General features: G+C 55.1%; 1 protein-coding gene across 3 annotated transcripts in view; it reads right to left on the bottom strand.

Moving 5' to 3' along the window:
* AGAP3 (ArfGAP with GTPase domain, ankyrin repeat and PH domain 3) overlaps positions 1 to 22,645 on the bottom strand; it is a 148,589-nt gene that overhangs the window by 53,189 nt on the left and 72,755 nt on the right. For 2 of the 3 annotated variants that reach the window (XM_074842602.1, XM_074842594.1), the window contains exons 8-10: positions 14,844 to 14,999; positions 10,785 to 10,877; positions 2,298 to 2,402 (exon numbers count right to left, since the gene is read on the bottom strand). In XM_074842602.1, coding sequence (XP_074698703.1) covers positions 2,298 to 2,402; positions 10,785 to 10,877; positions 14,844 to 14,999 — 354 coding nt within the window. Of the gene's footprint in view, positions 1 to 2,297; positions 2,403 to 10,784; positions 10,878 to 11,241; positions 12,295 to 14,843; positions 15,000 to 22,645 lie in introns of those variants that run through there. The other variant, XM_074842609.1, reaches the window with a different exon arrangement.

The following is a 22,645-nucleotide window of genomic DNA, read 5'->3' as shown; positions in this document are numbered from 1 at the left end:
CGCGAGGCAGGGAGAAGCTGGGACACGCACATCTCAAGGAAGGAACTTCAGGATGGCGGGTGTCCCTTTGACGAGGATCTGCATACCTGTTCTGGCCAGCGGCTTACTTCACCATGTGCCTGCTGGCCTGAGAGCTGCTGCCACAAATGGAAGTGACCAAGCAGCACGTGTCCTTCCTCAGGAACGCAGGTTTCATTCCTGACCCAGGCTGTTCAACCCTAATGTGCTCTGCTTCTGTCATCCTGTGAAAGGACACGGCAACTCGCTTCATGCCATGGGAGATAAACCCGGTGGCAAACGCACCGCAGCATCTTCCGATTCGCTCTAGACGATGGGGAGGAGAGGATATAATGGGACACTCTCTTCTTGATCACCTCTTCCTCCAGGCTTCCTTCCTGCATCTGTCCCCTCTAAGCAGGTTGTAAACCAGGTATCCAGAGGGAAGGCGAGGCAAGGCAGAGGGGCCTTCGCTACTCAGAACAGCACACTGCTCACCAAAGCCTCTGTCAGCATGGCAGTAAAAAATATAAGGGGATGGTAGATGTTGTGGCTCTTTTCCCCAGTTCTCAGGGAGGCAATGCCACAAAGGGAGCATGCAGACCCCACCCTGTCCCTGAAGAAGCTGGAGCTGGGCAGCGAGCAGCCCTGCGTTCCGTGGCCCACACTTAATTAGTCCTTGCTCTAAGTAAACATATAGGGCAATACAACACCTATCTTGGGTGCAAGGTTCAAAGCTTTCAGCGAAAGCGAGGGGAGGAGAGGCCCATCTTGTACCTTTCTTAGCAACGGGCTGTGGATCACCAGCAGCACCAGGTGGAAGCAAACCAGATTTTGCTTGGGGCAATATAGTAATGAAATGAAACGCTGAAGAAGTGCAGTAAGGAAAGCAAGTGACATCAATCTAGATCACCCCCTGAGGAAGAAATGGTGTAAAAAGGAGAGAAACCTAGTGTGTAGCAGCATCATCTAAGAGCGGTTAAACAACATCCCAGAAATTACTCTGCCTCTATAGCTGATTGTAATAACGGCCTATGATGCCTCCGATGGAAATGTGATAAACCCACACACACGTGTGAGCACACACGCAGAGCAGGCAGCAGAAGCAGCCATTCCCTCCCAGTTTGGTTCTATAAAGACCAAAAAACAGGGTTACAGAGTTAGGGAACTGCAGAACCACAGTACGGTACAGAGATCAAAGACTAAAAGAAAAAGAACTGTTCTCAAAGCTCCCACAAACTAAGGAAAGGAAATGCAGTGGCTGGCTTTCCAGTGAAAGCATAGGAGGGTTAAAAGGCTCCGTGGTTCAGGAGCCAGATGACTGAGCATTGCAAGCCCATGAGTTACAGACACTGGGTTAGAAACGAGGAGAAAGATTCTGAGGCTCAGGGCACTCCAACCCCTGCATGTTTGAGATCAGGGACAAACCGAGGGCCCGGGAGCTCTCAGGAAGCACAAGAGCTGCAGCACCTTGCAGAACACCCCAGCACCCCCCAAACCCGGGCCAGGCTCTGCCCTGCGCTCCCCAGCCACCGTCCGTCTGTCCTGCGGCAGCACGTCCCCTCCGCAGAGGGTGCTGTGGCCTTGGTGTCACAGGTGTGTCTGGCCGTGGCTCACTGTCTCAGCAGCAAACTGTGCTCAAGAGGGAATGGGGAAGAAGTCATTAGCCCCACAGTGGGGAGGCGACAGAGATGGATGGGGAGGCAGCTGCGCGCCTGAGCCAAGCAGTGAAGAGGATCAGAGATGCATCGAGTGACAGCTCAGCTCGGCAGGCTCTGCACAGGCACCTCATCTCCATTACCCAATACCTAGCAGCCAGGAAAATTATTCCACACCCAAATGGCAGCATCAGCCGTGGCTGCAAGTTCTCCGCCTGCTCCTCACCCCAGATGCAGGGAGGCAGCAACTCCTGCTTTAATGGACTGAGCAAGGGAAACAGAGAAAAGAAAGATGCGTTTACTTAGCATAATTCTGTGGAAAGCATGTTCCTATCAGCTTTTCCCACCCAACCTGGCACTGCAGAGACAGCCTTCATGAGAGGGAAGAGGTTTTCTCCAGACCCTGGTGAAAAACGGCTCTGCTGAATATGCCTGCCCTGTTGAGGGCTAGTACTGAGCCTCCTGCGCAGGGCCCTGCCAGAGGCAGAAACTGGGGCTTTCATCTGCCAAACCCTTCCCAAGCAAGTCTCTGAAACTCTGAAACTTGCATCTGCAAGAGGACCCGCCGCAGCAGCCGTAGCACAAAGGAGGACGCTGCTCCATCCCACCCCGCTCCTCTACCCAACCCAGCGTGGTGCTTACATGCAGGCTGGGGTGGTAGGTGAGGACTCCGTTGTCACACAGCGTCACGTACTTCTTCTTCCACTCCTTGTTGAGAGACTTGCCGCTGCGTTTGAGGAGAATGCCCTGAAAGAGAAGCGTCAAGAGTCTCAGACCTTGTTTGGCCCAGGCACCTCCCCGCTCAGCTCCAGCACTGCCCCTTGTAGGAGACCGGTCTTTGAAGAGACACAAAGATCAGGACTCAAGAGAACATCTAGGTTGGCCCTCACAACAGCATTTTTCCTGGGACTGGTAGGAAAAGGCCTGCACCCCTTTCCTCACCAACCCCAGCATGTCTCCACAGACAGCCCCCTCCCATTCTCAGAGACGAGGGTCTCCACACGGCTGTACTGACGCCCGGATCCTCCGAGGGACCTATCACATACTCTGCTGTCCCAAATCACTCCCCCTGGGCAACTCTTCTTGTGCTGAAGGACACTGCCAACACAAGGTAGAAGCCAACCTCACCACCAACCAACACTGCTTGCTCTGTTACCGCAGTGCTCCCAGACCTTTCTCCATCACCAAAAGCACTGTCAGAGAGGGGCAGGGGCCAATCAATGAAACAACACTCCAAGATACAGGTCTACAAGGGATGCATATTCGTTTGCCTGCTTGCAATTCTTTCTCAGAGATGTCAAACAAATGGAGCTAGGGACACATTTCAGGAGGCAGAGCAGGTCCTGGGCACCTGAGGGGTTGGTTCATCCTCCTTCCTGACCAGGTTTTTACATCAGACCTATCTTGTGGTCTTTGGGCACAGCACACTCCTAGGGCCTGAAAACAATCATGCTCACATGCCCTGAAGCTCCTTCTTCCCACCAGCCCACCCCAGAACTAACTTCCATTGATCTGAACCAACGCGCAGAGCTTGGACCCTCCTAACCCTCTCCCCATCCAGTTCTGCCTCCCCAGATCCGCTTCTAGCAGCAATTCATCACGCACCAGGTGAGAGAGGTGGAGAGGGAGAAGGACGACAGGGCAAGAAGCCAGGTGCAAGGGCTCTGGAGCAGTGACCGGGCAGAGAACATCAAGTATTCTGCCGGCAGGGAGGAAAGGACAGCACAGGGTGACAAAAGTACAAATGAATAACAAGAGTCTGGGAAAAAGCTGGATCTACCAACTGTCGGGCCCAGGCTCTCCAAAAGCACTGTCGGGACAGACATCCAGACTGGCTGTTCCTAACGTGGCAAAAATCTGGGCCCCAGGCCAACACCTCCTCAAAAACCTGGACAGAAAGTCTCTGTCCTGCCAGCCTCAGCATATTTGGGGGCCCCGTCCCACTGCCTAGAGACTGAGGCTGCTGTGCCTGCGTGATGGAAAAACACAACAAAAAGTTGTAGGGTTTGGCACATGCTGGGGTAACAAGGCTGCCAGACATGACCATGAAATCGGCAATAAATGATGCAGAAAAGGCAGAAGTGCTCCATGACTGCTTACGTTCAGTACTTGGGAAGCAAACAGTGTGAAAAGGAAACGCCTCCTACTCGTGCAAGGGAGAGAAAGTTAAAACAGAGTGGCAAAAGCTAAGCTGTGTTGGTGGCAGGATCTGATCCCTTGCCGAGCTCTGAGAGAAATAGCTGACGAGCTCACTCAGCAGTGGTTAAAAGGTGCTGATTTTAACACGCCTTGGAACATGGCAGCAGTCCGAAAGCTCATGCTTTGTTTGCCAAGATCTGCAAGGGGAAAACCAATGACCCTTGTAATTATGGCCACTTAGCCGGACGCCTACGTTGGGCAAAACCGTGGAAAAGCCACCGCAAGAAGTGATCAGCAAAGAACGAGAGGACAGCAGGGTAACAAATGCCAACCAACGCAGAAATAGGTCGTCAGAGAAGTCTGATCCTACTTTTGGTAAGATGGCAGTATCTGATGACAACAGTAACTGTGTTGACACAGCATTTTGTTTTCTGTCAGAATTTTAACTGAGTGGCACACACCATTAAAAACCAACAGTACAAAATCCATGAAGCCATTAATGCACAGGGTAAAAACTGGTCAAGTGAAAGGTCCAAAAACATTATCAGAAATGAGAACGAGCGTAATCATAAATGGCAGATCTAGGTCCAACAAAAGTACTTGTACAGAGGTGCATTTGATCACACTGTCTTCCCCAAACGAGCTCGAAGAAAACACAAAACCAGAAAACTTGAAGGTAACATAGAAACAGCACAGCATAAATCACTGCAGTGACCGGCCGTTAACACAAACTGTCTCGTATCGCTTGGCAAACCTGGCTGCTGAGAACAGGGTGGATTTTAGCACAAGTCATGCAAGGTCCCGCTCCTGGGGACAGACTGCCAGGCCACCCTGCAGGGTGGGCTCTCAGGATGGAGAGCACCATTGTCCAGCAGCTCCTGAGCTCCCGGAGTTCAGTTTGGGTAGTAACTCAACCTGCCAGGTCGGACGAGGCAGACGGTGCTCCCTCCAGGTGTGGCATTATCGTAGCAAAGCAGAGCTGGAAGAGCGTTTGGAGGTCATCTCACCACATCCCTCTCCAGGGCAGGCTCTGGCACACCCACGTCACTCCAACCTCTTCACAAAACCCACCAGTGACAGCGGCTGCGCTCCTCCCCACTGGAGAGCCGATCCTGATGTTTTCCTGCACCTCCCTGACGAAAGGGCAGCGCAGCGCTTGTCACGGTCACTGCTTGGAGTGGTCGTGGGCCCTCGGACTGCAAGACTGCTTCTGGGGTCTCGTAAGCCATCCTCTCACACGCCGCAGCGGCACCTGCATCTTCTCAATACCAGGACAGGGCTGGCTCCGCTCTGGTTCTGACCTACACAAAACCGTCTTCTCTAGCACCACTGCTGGGCCACGCGTTTCCCACACGGTGTATGAAAATGATTATTCCTCCGCACATATAAAGACAGTTTAATACTACACCAGCTAAGCTAGATAAATACTGGATTCTCTGTATCCAAAAACTTTCAAACAAATCTGCTCCAGACCAGAATGAAATTACAAATTTGGCTCAAAGCCACTGGATGAAATTCTCTGGCTTCTGGGCATAAAGACCCTTTCTGGCCTTAAAACTGGCTCAGTTCTACAGCCTGACCCGCCAATACATACTGCAAAACAACAACCCCCGCTGCCTCTCCTCTCCTTGACGTGTCTTCGACTTGATTCACCTTGGTGCTACAAAATACCTACTTCAACACTTCCAGGCTGCTGCATCTTCTATCAAGCCCCCAAAAATGTGTTGTCTGCAGAGAAGAGTTCAGCTGCAGTTAGTTCAGCTACAAATCTGGAACTTCGCAAATTGAAACACAAGCAAAACCAGACCTGGAAACAGAATTGAGCACTGGCAGCCCATTTTTTCAAGCCAGAAGGCACAAGAGTCCAAAATTGGGAGCAACTACACAGTCTAAGTAAATATCTAATAAAATTGAGGGGAGGGGAAGGGGCCCTTAAGGCCAAACATTTGCAAAAAACAGCTGAATTGAGGGATAGAGCTCAGTTCGGCTTGATGTTCGCTGCTGTACTGGAGATTAAGAGCCAGGGGACAGAAGCCAAGAGGATTCCAGGTTTTAGAGGTGTTGCTGTGCTGACTGCATCGAGGTTACAACTCTGTAGCCCAACTTCTTCTTTTTTGATGGCAGAACACTGAGGTTTGGCCCAGCAGCATCCCGAGAACTCTGGTTTTCCTGGAGGAAAGCCCCCGCAGCAGCTCAGAGAGAAGCGAGAAGCAGCCAGGAGGACAAAGCCAGGTGAAACGCAGGAGAACGGGCAGGCACATCCCCACAGCTGAGCTCAACCCCTCCCCGCTCGTCCTCAGCGTGCTCCGGCGCACGCGCCCTGGCGTGCCTCCCGGCCGGGCTCCTCAGGCCTGCTGAGACCCCCATGCCAGCGCATGCTGCTGTGCCCCAAGCTCCCTCCGCTTCTCCCGGAAAGATTTACAAGAAATAACTCTTCCACAAGTTTCTTCCTGAGTGTGGAAGTCCTGCACGAAGGGAAAAAGCTGCCAGAGACGAAAGGCAAGAGAGGCCAACCCTCTTCCTCTCCCCACTTTTCCTTTCTTTCCCGGCATTTTGTCGGCCAGCGCGAGTGTCTCTGTGTTGTGTTTGGATTGTGGTGGTGCACAGTAAAAGCAGCAGCAGCAATATGCAGCGTAATGAAGCAGGGAGCAGCGATGGCCCCCAAAGGACTCGTTTACTCCACAAATCTCCCTTCCACTCACTTTTTGCTAAGAATTTTAACACCAAACTTAATTGTAAAGTCGCGTATTGATTGGAAAATGCAAATGGCAATTTAAATGTAATCTAAGCTCCCAGCATGATCCCAGCTCCCAAGGAGGAGGAGTCACCCGCCTTGGGCCCTACTGGAGTGCATGGCCCAAACTGAGCCGGGCCAGGGACCTGGGGACCCCCGGGCTGCCTGCGCAGCCTTCCCAGAAAGAATCTGGTACATGTGTAATTAGGAGTTCACTTCTAGTAACAAACAGCTGTGGAAGCTTAGTCTCCCGCCCTAATTAACCCACTTCTCAGAGACAAGCGTCCAGCTATGAAGAAGCTCTTCCCACCTTGCAGGACCATCTGAACTTACGGATCACCACAAGGACATTGCAGCAAAGAGATCCCGAGCCCACGGTGTAGAGCAGCCCCCACAGAGGCACCTCAACATCCATGGTCTCACCTGTCCCACTGGGAATTTCCATCTTTTCTAGGTGTGTGTGGGGTGTAAGGGAGACAGAGCAGGTCACCCAGAGGTGCTGGAGATGGTGGTGACAAGCAACAGCCAGCCATCACACCTCCGTGGCAGCAGACATCCCCTCTCAGCCAAGCAAAGTCTCCACCCAACGTTCCTCCTTTATGCAACACCCAACCCACCCTCCCAGTCCATGGTAGCCTTCCCGGCCATCAGACTTGGCTCTGTGCAGAAACTCAAAGCGCCGAGTGCTGAACAAGGCTGCTGGCAGTCACAGAATCACAGAATGATCTCGGTTGGAAAAGACCTTGAAGATCATCCAGTCCAACCACTAACCTCACACTGACTGTTCTCAACTCCACCAGATCCCTCAGCACTGGGCCAACCCGACTCTTAAACCCCTCCAGGGATGGGGACTCCACCCCTGCCCTGGGCAGCCCATTCCAACACCCAACAACCCCTTCTGGAAAGAAATGCTTCCTAATAGCCAGTCTAACCCTGCCCTGGCACAGCTTGAGGCCATTCCCTCTTGTCCTATCGCTTGTTCCTGGTTCAAGAGACTCATCCCCAGCTCTCTGCACCCTCCTTTCAGGGAGCTGTAGAGGGCGATGAGGTCTCCCCTCAGCCTCCTCTTCTCCACACTAAACCCACAGAGTCCAGGAGGAGCTCACACACTGGTCACAGTGATCATAGCCCTCACGGAAGGACTCTGCAGGGCAATCACCCCTACTGCTGCTCCACGTCACCCACTGACTTCAACGATCTTTAGGTAATTTCAGCATGCACCAGTCTTGTTCTTCCAAGCAGAGGGATCAAACTGCTCCCCAGGCTCCCTACCTGTGGCCACAGCACCCCAAGCACAGCATCTGTTGCCATCAGCCCAGCAGTGCACATGCTGAGGGAAGAGAAGCAGTCTGACACCAAGCACCCAGGCAGAAGATCCCGCATGTTTGCCACTCTAGAGCCCTCAAAACGACTGGCTTCTCTGCTCTTCTGTGGTGGGGCAGGACCACCAGACCACGTAAGAGTGAAATTAGCTACAGGCCCTGCTCTTTCACTGCCCATCAAAGAGATGGCAAGCAACGAGATCTCCGTGATCATTCAGAAAGGCCAGGTCTGTATCAGAGACCAGAGCAATCATCACCTATCCTGAATCTCTGTGATATGGAGCTTCTTGGCAGCCTTTGTTCCTTTTCAGATTGGTGGTAGCAAGCCATCGCTCATCCCAGAGGGACGATCCAGCAAATGGCCACAACAGGGATGGTGCAGAACTGCAGCACTCTGGTATTACTCCGGATCTACCACACTGCGTGTTTACACCAACCCCATCCCCCCAGACCTGCATGTCGATATAGGCCTGTTTTCTCCTTTAGGAACAAAGCTCTGTGCCTTCCTAAGATGCTGCAGCACAACTATTTAATTCAAGCAATTTCAGAGTGCCACAGTATCTCAAGAGGCAGGTCACAGCAGTGTTCTGCGGCTGAAGCGCTGCCCCAGGGCCAGCAGCTCCGGTACGGTGCAACACAGTCAGTCAGAGCCCAGGGGGGAGAGCCGTTGGCATAAATCCATGCCTACCTTTCCGACAAGACACTCTTCTTCCCCCAGTGTCAGTACCTGTTCCTGGAAACAGACTGCCAGGATCTCCCCTGCGAAATCACCTCCCACAGCTTTGGCTACAGGAGGTGCCAGTCCTGAGCCCGGCCACAGACCCAGATCTCACAGGGTAATGTTTTGCTCCAGGCTCTCCTGGCCAGCTGCTGCTGTGCAAACTGGTCACTTCACTGATGTCCTACACCAGGCAAGTAGTTTGGCACCTACTTCTTGCAAAGCACAGGAACAGAAGTGCAAGCTTTGTTTTGCAGACCTAGGCCTTTGTTTCAGTTCTTCACCTGTTAACACGGTAACAGCACTGCTCTGCCTACCCAAACGACTTAATAATTACACTAAAATGCTGCAATCCCCAGCAGACTGGACAAAGCCAGGCCCAGTTAGCAACACAGAGAGACACAGCAGCGAGTAAAAAAAGCACCTTGCCCTGCTGAGTTAAGGGAAATCCTGGGAAAAGCAACCCAAAGGTCCAGAAACCAAAGGCCATGGAAACTCTCCCATGACCAGACCTCCTGCAGCCAGCAGCACAGTTTTGGGGAGCCTAGTCAGGTCTAGCTCCAAGCTCCGGTTGCTCTGCTCTCAGCCTCCCCTCTCACTGCAGAACAACTAACTGCCCACCACTTTCCCCACCTGCCCAGGCTGGGCTGCCTCAAAATCAAGAGTGCACGAGCGCTTCTGCCGCAAAGCAACTACCCACCACGCTGCCTGGCAGCCAAAAGGCAGCAGACATGGCGTGGAGGCAGGGCTTGGACTGTGCACCCCGCAGCCTGCCCAGTCACCGAGAGGTGGTGCTGGAGCCGGCGTGCCCGTCGTCACCAGCACGCAGCCCCGACCAGAGGGTGTGCAGAGACAGCCAGCTCTGCTTGGAAATCACAGAATCATCTAGGTTGGAAAAGACCTTGAAGATCATCTAGTCCAACCATTAACCAAGAAGAGAGGAGCAGTGTGGACAGAGAGGCAAGCACCCCGTGGTGGTTGTGGGGGAAGAAACAGTAAAAGAAGTCTTGATCCCTGCTCCAACCAAGGGATTACAAAAAAAACCCAGACCTGTGCTGCAGAGAGAGAATGGGCACGTGGCACATGGGTGATAGGCCCCTTCCTGCTGGGGCTGTGCAAACCATCGGTGCTCTGGAAGCAGAGCCCCTCCAGCGCCCCCCAGCATTGCTTTCCCGGCCACCGCTCCCCTTCAGGCCCAGAGGCGACCGTCAGCACGCTGCCCTCGCAGGCGCAGCCCTCCTTCCAGCGCTGCCCTGTCACGCAGCAGCACGGAGAACAAACCTTCCGCAGCGTTACTGCACGGACTGGAAAGGGCAGGAAGCTTTGGGAGCTCCAGCAGCGAGCAGGGTCTCTCTCTTCTGCCCCACTGCCCCCTTCCTCAGTCAGCCCGGCCTCACCGAGTCCTTCCCAGGGGGGCTCCTTCCCTCAGCACACAACAGTTGCAGGGAGACGGTACCTGGTCAGGACACAGACTCTGCCATCCTGCCCCGCTGCTCCTGCGACGCAGAGGTGTCACCGGCCTCATGTGCACAGGCAGACGGGGCAGAAAGCAGCCAGCTGGGGCCGTTGGAAGAAAAATGGATTCACAGCACAGGGGGCAAGGCAGAAGCACAGCCAGGTGCTGCACAGCAGCGTGCAGATGAGCCTTAGTGCAAGGAAATCCGGGTGAAAACACCACTCAGGCAATCCACACCACTTGGCTGGCTCAGATATTACCCATCGCTGCTTTCCAGCCGATGGAGACGGGGACAGGCAACACCTGGGGTCGGTTCCAGGCAGCTCGAGCTTCCCTGGAAGCCTGGAGGCAGGAGTTGAACGCACTGCTGCCTGAGCAAGCGGCTGCCCGCCTCCAATTCACGCAGCTCACGGCGCAGGCACTGCGCTCGCTGGTTTTTGCCATTGCCCACGGTGAGGAGAGCCTCCCCGTCCTGCCGGAGTGCAGCTGGAGCAGGAGAGCAGGGGAGAGGAGAGGAGGGAAGTGCTGCAGCGTGGGGGGCTGCAGCGTGGGGGGCCGGGGAGCGGGCGCGGGGCACGGATGCCCTCTGCTGGAACCGCTCGCCGGCCGGAGCAGCCCCCCCGCAGACGGCGCGGGGGCTCCTCCACGCTCTCCCACGCCTCGTGCCGAGCGAGGGCACCCCGAATTTGCACTGTAAAGCCTCGTGGCACCTCCCCAGGGAGCCTGCTCTCGCATGGGGGCGAAGGGAGGAGGATCGAACCTGCTTCATGGGAATGGCCCGCCCGCTGCCGATACTGTCCGCTTTACACTCCGGCACCTTCTTCTCCCGCTCCGGGTCCGCGCCCTTTCGAGACTGGAAGAGAAGAGACACAGGTCCGTTAGAGACGGGGGCACAGGAGACGGAAACGTCCCCAGCAGGCTGCCAGACCAGACCACTCTCCCCCAGGCCAGGTCTCCCAGCGCATGGAGCAGCCAGCGTCTTGCCCGTCCCCTCTAGGGACACTCCAGCCCCAGCCTCCCCACCTCCTGTCCCCTGGCAAGCTGTCCTCTCCCCCCATGACTGCAAGCAGAGCTGTCCTCCTAGCAGAACGGGGCTGCCTCTGACCCCCCTCCCGCGGGGGCACACGGGACATGGCGACAGACAGAAATGGCATGGGATGCAGGTGGAGCATGGATGGAAGCAGGAGAGGCTAAGGCAGTGAAGGAACTCACACCTCTACTAATCCAACAGATTTATTCTGTTAACACACTTGCACCATACAAAGTAGCACAGGTCACCGGGCAGAGATACCAGCCCCTTACAAAAGAGCATGGACAATAAATATCTATCACACGTCTAGAGAGTTGAGAGCAAAACCCGCCAGCCCCCGAGGGCGGCTGCGGTGAGAGCAAACTCCAATAAATACAATATGAAATATACAGTCTGTTGAGCAGAACTCATTCAAAGTGCTTAGGACAGAGGAAAATATCAAGTCATACACGGCATGGAGCACAATCAATACATTCAGAATCACAACAATGGCAGAAGGGCAGCGGCAGCGTCTCTCTGGAGCGTCCTACACACCCCCTCAGTCTGGGAGCGCCCCATGTGCTTTGGATCAGAAAGGGACACGAGCCCCACGCGCCTGGGACACCGATTCACTTGCTTTTGGGCCCAGAACAAAACAAAGAGATTGAAAGAGAAGAAAACTAAAGAGACATAGATGGCTGCTCTGCTGCGAGGAGGAAGAGGAGGAGGAGCAGGAGTCCATGCAGGCTGCAGGAGGTGCAGTAGGGAGGAAGGAGCGGAGTGCTAGCGGCAGGCGCTAACAGCAGCTCCCGCAGGCAGCAGCAAAGCGTCTTTTGGCCCATCCAGCTCCACTCGCTGCTGTCGCCCGGTCCCGGCGGGTCTGCAGGTCTTCCCATCCCATGAGGGTCGTCCGCCTGGCATCCCCGAGCATGGAAAGTGCCTAGACAGCATCCAGCAGGCCCAGAAATGTCCCAGCTTAAAGTGCAGGCGCAGGCCGTCTCAGCGCTTCCTAGACTTTACATTGGGGGGATTTAAAAGGCTCCTGCGTGTCTCCGAGGGGGGGACCCATGCTGGCTGGAGGGCGGGCGAGCCTCTAATCTTAGATCAATCCCAGTGCCCATCCCTTATCCGGCCCTGGAGAGGCAATGAAAAGTGAGAGAATTTGTACAGAGGTGCCGTGTGTAACCACCTGGATCTTCTAATTTGGAAGGAGTTGGAAAGGCCTTTTTGTTGATGAAAAGTTGGAAACAGTGGCACATATCTGCAAATATCGAAAGAATAAAGAGTTTGGCAAGTTATACTCAGAACACGGACACGAGTCTGTCAGCGATGGGCGCCAGCGGACAGGCAGACAGACAGGCCACGGAGCGAGGCGCCGGCGGCAGCAGCAGTCGGGGTTTGGGCTCCAGCTAGCGGGGACGGGGTGGGTGCCTCGGGCAGAGTCTGTCTCCACCTCGTGCTGTCAGGCACGCAGCCCCCCGCCGCTGCGGCGCTGGGGTGCCATCGGTGTGGGGAGCGGGAGGGGAGTGAGAGCAGGAGAGGAGGAGGAGGAGGAGGAGGAGAAGGAGGAGGAGAGGAGAGGAGGAGGACTGGACGCGAAGGAGCCAGGCACAGTGCGGGACTGGGGCTGCAGCTGCTCCCAGAGCCGAGCGGAGCATGGCCCTGCCCAGCGCTGGAGCTCGGAGAGGCCCGTGCCCACCCGGGGGACCCCGTGAGGAGGAGGAGGGGGGTGCTGCTGGCTACACCTACGCTGCCTGTCCGGGAACAGCTAGCGGCAGAAAAACAGCCTTCCCTTCCTTCCCGTCCTTCCCTGCTCTTCCTGGCCCTGTCCCACTGCAGGAGGAGGTGTCAGGAGCTGCTGCTGCTGCCACGACCAAAAATGGGGTGAAGACTTGAACGTGAGCCATGTATGTGCACCAGCACAAGAGCAAGCAGGTGAGCGCGAGCCCCGGCACCGCGGCGAGTGAGCGCGAGCCCAGATGAGCGCAGGTGAGCCCCACAGCCAGGGTGAGCAAGCTTGAGCCCAGAATGAGCGAGCGAGCGAGAGCTCTAGACGGATGATGACGTCCACAGCAAATAAGCGTAAGCCCCACAGCAAGCCGCCACCCCCTCCCACCAACGAGCGTGTGCCCACACCAAGTGAGCTGAGCACGGGGCTCCAGGAGGAGTGAGAGAGCGTGAACATGAGCTGACGGCGAGTCCGGAACCCGTCGGGACACGGGTGAGCAGGATGGGTGGCAGTGCATGAGCGCCCGCGCGCACTGGTGCACAGCAGCAAGCATGAGCGAGAGAAACGGCGGGGAGGGAGGAGAAGCATCCATCAGCACTGAATTGCAACAATAAGCATGACCATTGACAACAGGAGACCTACAGGGCATCTTCGGGGAGGCACACAGAGGAGGGGAGGGCGAGTAAGGAAACAACCATGCGTGAGGAGCAGTGGATCCGCTACCAAGGGCGGTGCGTGCTGGGAGGAGGAGGATGGTGGGGGACAGCCAACCTACCAGGCAGCCTGGGGAGCTGGGCTGGGGCTGGGGACACGTGCGTGTGCAAGCTGCAAATGGTGGGGAGCGCATGGAGCGCGCAGGACATCCGAGTCGCTGCTTCCAGGATGTCAGAAGCTGGGGAAGATGGGTACGCTTCCAGCATGAGGAGTGGGGGGAACGCGGGATGCCAATAGAGCAGTGAGAGGGAGGGGGGCACGGGGCGTTGTGAATTTATGAGGTCTGGTCCAGAGCAATGGTGGCTGTTCACACAGGGTAACATGGTGGGACATGTACAAGGACTTTGTGGTGGCCAGTTCCACAGACAGCAGACACGGGTATACTGAGCAATGGTGGCTGGAAAGCACATTTAGATGGGGAGGAGGAGAGAGGCCTGAGCCCGGCACATTTACAGGGGCACCAGGGGGGAGAGGAGCACATTTACATGGGGAACAGAGGCTATCTACGCTAGACACGGGGACTAGGAGTACGTGTGCGCTGACGACAAGGGGAAACTCGTGGGCTGCGCTAACAGCGAGGGTAAGTGTGTGGGCAGGACTGTGTGCATGTGGACGGGTGTGTGCATGGTGTGAGAGCGTGCTGAGAGGCAGGCTGCAATTCAACCAGCAGAGAGAATAGCTGCCAACGTACCCTGCACCAACCTGGGGCCCCCGGCTTCGCTGGCTCCCTAACGCTTCCCCTCCCTCCACGCCCCATAGCAGTTCCCAGGCGCGCTGCTCGAGTCCCACAGACGCAGGGTTTGGGTACTGGAGCGAGCAGGGCCCAGTGCCACACACTGGGCTCTGCACAGCACTGCCTGGCACAGCTCGGCCGGCACCAAACTGGAGGCCCAGTCCCAGCGGCTTCACGCCACGCTCGGGGGACATGGCCCCAAGGAGAGGAGGAGCAGAGGTCACTGGCGCTGTGCACGCACAAAGCGCAGCTCTCCCCAGTAAGCTCAGGGAGCTCTGCTCACACGCACACGCTCCACACACACACACACGAGCGTACCCCGTGCACGCTCCTATGTGTGCGAGGAAGGGCTTGCTCTCAGGCGCTCCCCCACGCACGCACACACCCACCAGCAGCAGCTCTCGCTCCGCTCCGTGGTCCCTACGTGCGCAGAAGGCTCCCTCCCTGTCGCACACCCTGCGGGGAGACCCCCCCCATCTCACCACGCACCCCACCCTGTCACCCGTCCCTCCCTGGCCAGCACAGCGAGCTTCACCTAGAGACTAGTGCACATAAAACGCTGCTGCAGACCTGCTCCCATCCCCGCCCCTCGGAAAACCCATCCCAAAGCTCCTCCGACCCCGGGGTTGCTTACCGTGAATATGTTGGAGCGTCGCTTCGACTGCTTGCGGATGGGGGTGGGTGTGTTGGAGGCAGCGATGGTCTCGATCCGCAGCTCCCGCTGGCTGATGCTAGGTGTGGAGGGCACGGAGGAGGAGTAGTCACTGAAGGCTCCTCCACCGTTGGTGGCCTAAGGCAGAACAAGACAGGATGGTCAGGCAGAGACAGGCAGCCGCCCTGAGGCACCACTGTAGAAACACCTTCCACTGTGGAAACACCTTCCAGCCTTCCACCTACGGAGCCTCCAACACCAGGGGCGAGGAAGTGCAGCACGGGAGACATCCCACACCACGTGCTGCTCTGGACCAACGGGCCGTTCCCCTTCTTTCTGCTCTAATTTTTCCAGTGGTACAATGTTAAAATTTCAACATCAACAGTGAAAAGCAGCGAATGGACAGAGACCTGACACTGGCTGCCAGGGAAGCCCTTCCAGACAAAGCTCTGGAGTGAAGGTATGGAGGCAGCAATGAACCACGCAGCCCTGAATAGCAGCAGCTGGCTCTCTCCTCAGAGGGGCAGGGCTGGGGATACTTCAGCACGCTCCCTCTCCAAAACACAGAGATGGTGCAGCTATCCCTCGGACACACTGCTGGGGAGAACCCTCCTCTCTGCAGAGGCCACCGGCCGTGAAGCTGTGAGGCAGCCCAGAACCTGTCTGGCTCCAAGTCCCACTCAGTCCCTTCCTTGTCTCATGACAACAGCTATGTTACCAATGGGGATGTGTGTCCCGGTGACTCAAGCCTTCGCCTTTACAGTGTCCTGGAGCACGGGGTGCCACAAGCCAAGCTCACACTCTATATAAAACGCATCTCTGTTGCTGGTTTTGAGGTGACCTCATGCAGACCCCAAGGGTGGCACACACCTCCTGTGCCTGTGGACCACCATGGCCTTGGCTGCAGTGGCCCATGTCTGGAAACGTGTGGAACAACATGCTGCGTCTCCACTAACAACTCACTTGGCTTCAGGGAGAGGGGAAGACATGTCCTGGAGCACAGGTCTTATGAGGAGCAGCTGAGGGCACGGGGGGGGTTTAGTCTGGAGAAGAGGAGGCTGAGGGGAGACCTCATCACCCTCTACAACTACCTGAAAGGAGGGTGAAGAGAGCTGGGGATGAGTCTCTTGAATCAAGTCACAAGCAATAGGACAAGAGGGAATGGCCTCAAGCTGCGCCAGGGAAGGTTTAGACTGGCTATTAGGCAGTATTTCTTTCCAGAAGGGGTTGTTGGGCGTTGGAATGGGCTGCCCAGGGCAGGGGTGGAGTCCCCATCCCTAGAGGGGTTTCAGAGTCAGGTTGACCCAGCGCTGAGGGATCTGGTGGAGTTGAGAACGGTCAGTGTGAGGTTAATGGTTGGACTGGATGATCTTCAAGGTCTTTTCCAACTGAGATCATTCTGTGATTCTGTGGGAAGATCTAACGATGCAGTTTGTGCGACCACCTCTGCAATGCATTTCTGTCAGACAAGTAGCTGCTCACTCCCATTCTGCTCACGCAGGCTCTACAGGCCACGACCTGGCTATGAGCTTACAAGAGGTCCCAAGGAGCAACACCTGCACAAAAGCATCTCAGATCTGCAGCCCAGGACATCTTACTACATACGACAAGGCACGGAGCAGCCTGAGCTCTCTTGGGCAGTTCTGCTGATCCTTGACCAGTATTTCAAAAATAGATTGAAGAAGCTGTCCCTAGAAGGCTAGAAGAGCTCCGGCACCCCTTGCAGGGAGCAGCTCGCCTTCTCTCAGCTCACACGCTCACAGCGCAGTGCCAGCCGACGGCCCTGGGACTTCCTCCACTCCCACCTACTGCTTAGAGCAGAAAGTGCAAGCACATGCGGGACGAGGATCTGCCAGAGGCGCTCGGTGAGAAAACACATACTGCGGTCACCGGGATCCGAGCCTTATTCTGAGACAAGCAGTTAAGAAACGTTAGAAGCATGGAAGAGGCTGTATAGGCAGAGCAGCAACCACGACCCCGCAGCCCAGTCTCCTAGAAAGGGTGCAATTTTCACCCAAGCTGTGGATTGGATTGTCTTTGATAACAGAAATGGGAGAAGGCACACAAAAGAGAGCCTCTCCCTAAGAGAGGAAAGAGCCATCCAAGATTCAGCCCAACTTCTTCCTCTCTAGGCAGAGCAAGGGACTTTTGACCGAGGGCAGGTAGGTGTGCCACAGGGAAATCCTGCTCTGGAAGGACTCTGAGATGGACATCCCTCACAGCAGGGAGGTGAAGCCCGTGGGGAGGCACAATGCCCTGATAAAATGTCCTTGAAGGTCACGATCGCCACATGGGTCTGGAAAGAGCCTAACACCACACTGGAGACAGGACAGCACCAAGCAAGAGATCCTCCGCAGCCCGGGACTCGGGCTGTCCCAAGACTTTCTGGAGACAGGAAAGCTTCTGGTGCCCTGAAACACGAAATCAGTGGGAACCTGGTCTGCGTGTAAAAGGCAGTATTAGGAAGTATTAGTACTAGGAAGTACTTCTTTCCAGAAGGGGCTGTGAGGCGTTGGAATGTGGAGTTGAGAACGGTCAGTGTGAGGTTAATGGTTGGAGGAGATGATCTTCAAGGTCTTTTCCAACCGAGATCATTCTGTGATTCTGTAAAACAGGCTGGGCACTCTGTCCGGAGAAGCGAACGTTGCCAGGGAGCTTCTCCTCAGGCTGCCCAGCTGATGAACCCTGCGCTGAACCGCATTCTGCTGCCATGTCCCAGGGAAGGGGACACCACTGGGGACACAGAGAAGCAAAGCAACGTGCCACCCTGCCAGTGACTTCGGAACCTTTAACAGAGAGAGCTGTTGCAAACCACGGATTCAAGACTGCAAATGCTGTGATGAAGGAACAGATGCAGAAAGCTAGGGCTACCAAGTCGAAGAGAATTTGCTGAGACAGCTCAAGTTTAGGATCAGGCATAACAATGCGTGTACAATCCGTATTTAACTGATGCATAATGCGTGAACCATGTCAAAAAAAGAAAAAGATTCAACATGTGAGGGAAGAGATAGATGATGCTGCAACACAGAGAACCTGTTACCCAGAAAGTTGAGCCAGGCAAGGCTGCCAGGAGTCCAGAAACCATTCTCAGGTAGTCTCCTGCCTAAGCTCTGCTTATTTCAGTAACCTTGTCAGCACATTTATGAAGTTATGACTGTGGGAAAGATTCACTTCAGAAGAGGCTGTAGAGTTTGAGCTCCTGCCATAGCAGCTGGGACAAACTCTATGGATGTTAGGTGATGGACACTGAAGCTCCTGGGAAGAAATCTTGCTAAACTGTAGTTTACATTTTATATTCCTACAGTAACCTTCTTCGTAACTTTTGTTTGGCCAGAATAATTTTCCTTAGCCCATAAGTTTGCCTAGTGTTGGACACAAGTCAAGGTTAGTGTCCTTCCTAAGTGACAAAGGACACAAGCATTTGAGCTTGCTGGTGTCCCAGACATCCAAACCTCAGGAAAGGTCCTGGGGCTGAAGGACGTCTCACACCAAGCTACGAAGGCAACTGTGAGGGCTAGTGCCATCCCGTGAGTTTGGGGGCAGTGGAGAAATTCCCCCAAAGGCAGACAGCAATGCAGCCTCTGGCTACACAGGCAATCCTGAGCCACCACACCGCTCAACTGAGGCAGACTGCTCCAAGTCTTCAGTAGGGACCCAGGGACCCAGGACAAATCGTAGGGATGGGGGAGAACCCTAATAGGTCTGGGCAAATACCTTATTTTTGCTCCTGATAACTACTTGCTGATCCACACCACCTGTGGTCACTATCGAAATCTAAGAACACAGTGGAAGCTGAAAACTTAGTAAAACACATGCGGGACAAATCCTTCCCGTTAGCATTTCATGGGTGAATATCGTGAACTTCAAAGAACTATCGATAGCGCCATAGGGTGCCTGAGCAGGGAGAAACTCAGCTAAAGTTAAGATGTAGGAACTCCTGGCATAAAAAGGCATGAGGTGGAACAAGGAGTGAAATTTGGAAAAAGCTCTAAACCAAAGAGTGCAAACAAATAGCAGCCACCAACTCAGTGTCTGCGCAGGAACAGGGAAGAAGCCAGAGGAGCGTATGGCCCATGAAATGGAGGCATTTCCACGAGGAAACGCAAACGCCCGATGCTTCAGCTGCTGAGACACACACGCTGACTGAACTCTGCTGAAACGTGCTGCGACAGGCAGGGAAGCGCTCATTACCCAGCACAGGTGAGCTGCAGTTTGCGTTTCATTTCACTTGCAAACTTTAATTTTCCACCTCTTTCATCTGCTCTCTTACTAAAGTCTCGGTAAATGCACTCCTCGGTGTGAGCGAAGGGCCCAGGCAGGACTGCAGGCCCAGGCCATCGGCGTGAAGCCGTGAGACCCACGGAGCAGGGCCAGGCCTGCCCGGGCATCCAGGCAGCGCGGCGGGACCCGGCAGCGGCTCCCACGGCCCAGGGGACTACACGCTTCACTCCGCCAGCCTGCCCGGCTCGGCATGGGGTGCCTGCGTTACCTCCTGCCAGCCGCTGGGAACGAGTTCCCTGGCAGAAAGACAAACTTCCATCCCACAGCAAACAGGCAACGGTGACTCACCCCGCAGCCTGGGGTACTCCCAGAGGCATCTCAGAGTCCCTGAAGAAAGATGGAGAAAGGGGGAGCAACAGTAAGGAAATCAGGTGGAATAACTCTGCAAGTACTGCAAGCATCCACTGGCCCAAGAAAATCCCACACCATGCAGGCAAGGGACAGGCAGCTGCCAGAAGTCAAGGCCAAGCAGATAAACGGGGCTCCCAAACCCATCTAACCCGCTCGCCCAGCAAGAGCAGGGCAGGACACAGGAGAGGAGAGCCCCAAGAGCTTTCCTTAGGGGCTGCAGGGTCCTGGGGGATCTGAGGTGTCTGTTCAACCGGGGCAGATCCACAACCCACAAGCCGCTGGGACAGCCCAAGGGACAGAGCTGGCGTCCCCAAGGGAGCGTGCAGGACTCCCGGGGCTGGCCCTGGCTCCTGCCACACCAGAGGACCAGGGAGATGCTGAACACAGTACTCAGGGTCACAGACCTGGCAAGCACATCTGGTGCACTCGTGAGTGCTGGTGGAAAACCCTGACCACAGCTGAGCTGCCACTACAGCTCCCTTCCTCTCCACCTTGATGTCTCAGTGTCCTCTGAGGCACCAGGCACCGCTGCAGAATAAAAGTGAAAAAAAACCCCAAACTCCCAAAGACAGAAATGAAACCAGGGCCTTCGGCTGGTTCAAGAACTGTTTCATAAAGAGGATCATCCACTATGCAAGGACACCAGAACACCTCACACAGCACCACTGTCCCGGAGCCCTGACAATTTGGGAACCTGGCACAATCACGAAGGTTTGGAAACCGGCTGCCACCTCACACCAGAAGAAAGTCCTCTGGACAGATTGGTGACAAAATTACCAGGGTGCTCTGGGGTCTCTCCTAGTAATTGCAATGGACTGGCTAGATTGCCAGGAGACCAGACAAGCAGTGGCCATTTCCAAAAAAGTTCGTTTGGCTCAACTAGTAGCATCAAACTACTTCCAGAAAAGATGTCCCCAGGACTAGGATGAAAGGCAGGGCTGGCTCCCAGCTCCTGCCTGCCATAACAAGCCTTTGTGGGATCACTTGTTCCTGTTTCCAGAAGACAAGTGCCTTCTTCACTGACAGCTCCAGAAGACAGAGCTGTCCCTGCCCACATGGGCCAGGAGACCAGGCACTGAGCAGAACATCCTTCTCATCTCAGACGGCACCACCATCTCTCTGGGCACAAAGCTATGAAGGGAAGCAGACCTCAGCCATAGCTGAGAATCACAGAATCACAGAATGATCTAGGTTGGAAAAGACCTTGAAGATCATCCAGTCCAACCATTAACCTCACACTGACCGTTCTCAACTCCACCAGATCCCTCAGTGCTGGGTCAGCCCGACTCTGAAACCCCTCTGAAACCCCTCCCATTCCAACGCCCAACAACCCCTTCTGGAAAGAAATGCTTCCTAATAGCCAGACTGACCCTGCCCTGGCGCAGCTTGAGGCCATTCCCTTTTGTCCAATCGCCTGTTACTTGGTTCAGGAGACTCATCCTCAGCTCTCTGCACCCTCCTTTCAGGTAGTTATAGAGGGCGATGAGGTCTCCCCTCAGCCTCCTCTTCTCCAGACTAAACCCCCCCAGTTCCCTCAGCCGCTCCCCATCAGACCTGTGCTCCAGACCCTGCACCAGCTTCGTTGCCCTTCTCTGGACACGCTCGAGTCATTCAATGTCCTTTTTGTAGTGAGGGGCCCAAAACTCAACACAGAAAAACAAAACAAAGCAAACCTGAACCTCCCAGCAGAAGGGAAGAGGGAGGATCCAGGGGCAAGGGAATGCTGTTGCTAACAGCCCTCGGAAAGGCAGCCTGCTAAGGGGAACAAAATGCCGCCCAAGATGCCATAACTGCCTGGAAGGGACAGAGCAACGCTGACAGCACACACGGCCAGCAGCGGCAGGCAGCACCTCTTGACACCCAAACCCAGGTGCTGCGAGGACAGAGCAGTGTACAGGCTCCCAGGGGCTCCTCCTGGCCACGCACTCAAGATGGAAATACCAGTCTCGCTGCTCCCACAAGCGGTACTGAGAAGAAGAAGAGATCCTACTGTCCCGGTGTGTGTGTCTCACCTGTGTGCGCGAACACCTAGCTGCAGTACAAAGCAAACAAAAGCTCCTAATTATATTATTTGTCTGGATTCTTTCCATCTCATCACCATGTTAAATTCTGTGTTCCCCAACCCTTCCTTGAGATCCTTCTCCCTGTGCCAGTTCCTGCTCTCTTACTTGTGAAGGCAAGTAAGAAACCTTGGCGAGAGCCCCATACCCTCAGGTAGAAAAAGACAGAACACGGCACTACCCTGAAAAGACCTTGTCACTCTCTCGTTCATCCTTCCTGACAGCCTACAGCCTGTCCATCTCCTCCCAGAGCTGCCCCACTGGGTATCTCAGTGCCAGGAGCAGAGGACACCTCCCAGGAGCGAGGCCACCGTCCCCAGCCCCACAAGAGGCTCCAGCACTTCTGCGGCTCAGACCTGGAGAGCAGCACCCAGCAGGACTCTGGAACTGCCTGCCCCAGCTCTCTCCTGTGTTAGAGACAGCTGCTCCAGATCATGGGGGAAACCACAACCTTTGGTGCGTCACCACCACTCCAGTGCACCCCTGAGCAGTGATCCCAGGCTCTTGTGCATCCCTGCCGCGATACCTGCTGGGTCACTGTGCTCACTACTGGACGTGTGTCCTCCCATACGGACAGCAAGCCCATACGCACCAGAGTGCATGGGCTGCTCTGCCCAGGTCCACGTTAGAAACACCAGCAATCAGTGAATTGTGTCCCTCAAAGCCAGTTGGATTTTCTTAGAGGACAGCAGGAAGCAGTTCCAGAACCTCATTCCTGAGCCCAAGCGAGAACGGGGAGGTATTTCACAGCATTTTATGATCACTCCTCAGTTCCATTACTTCACACTATTTTTAGGAGAAGTGTTTTCTGTAATGGAAGAGAGATGTGTAAACGTCACGGCAAAGATTACTGCAGCAGGTCACTGGGAACCACAAGGGTTTGTGGTTGAGCCACAGAAGACCCATGGAACAGAAATTAACTTTGATCCTTGTTGTGGCATCCAGGTTTGCTGAGCAGAGGAGGGACACAGCGTCAGGCAGGCACAGAGCACGTACAGGGGAGGGAGGACAGCGGGAGGAAGCTCCAGAAGGACACGGCCTATCATTACTGCTGACACTGCTACAACCCAAGCAATCAATAAGTATTTCATG

Source organism: Strix aluco, chromosome 1, assembly GCF_031877795.1.
Source record: "Strix aluco isolate bStrAlu1 chromosome 1, bStrAlu1.hap1, whole genome shotgun sequence".
Classification (NCBI taxonomy): Eukaryota; Metazoa; Chordata; class Aves; order Strigiformes; family Strigidae; genus Strix; species Strix aluco.
The sequence above is the reverse complement of the archived record's forward strand: the minus strand, read 5'-3'. Positions and strand labels throughout refer to the sequence as shown.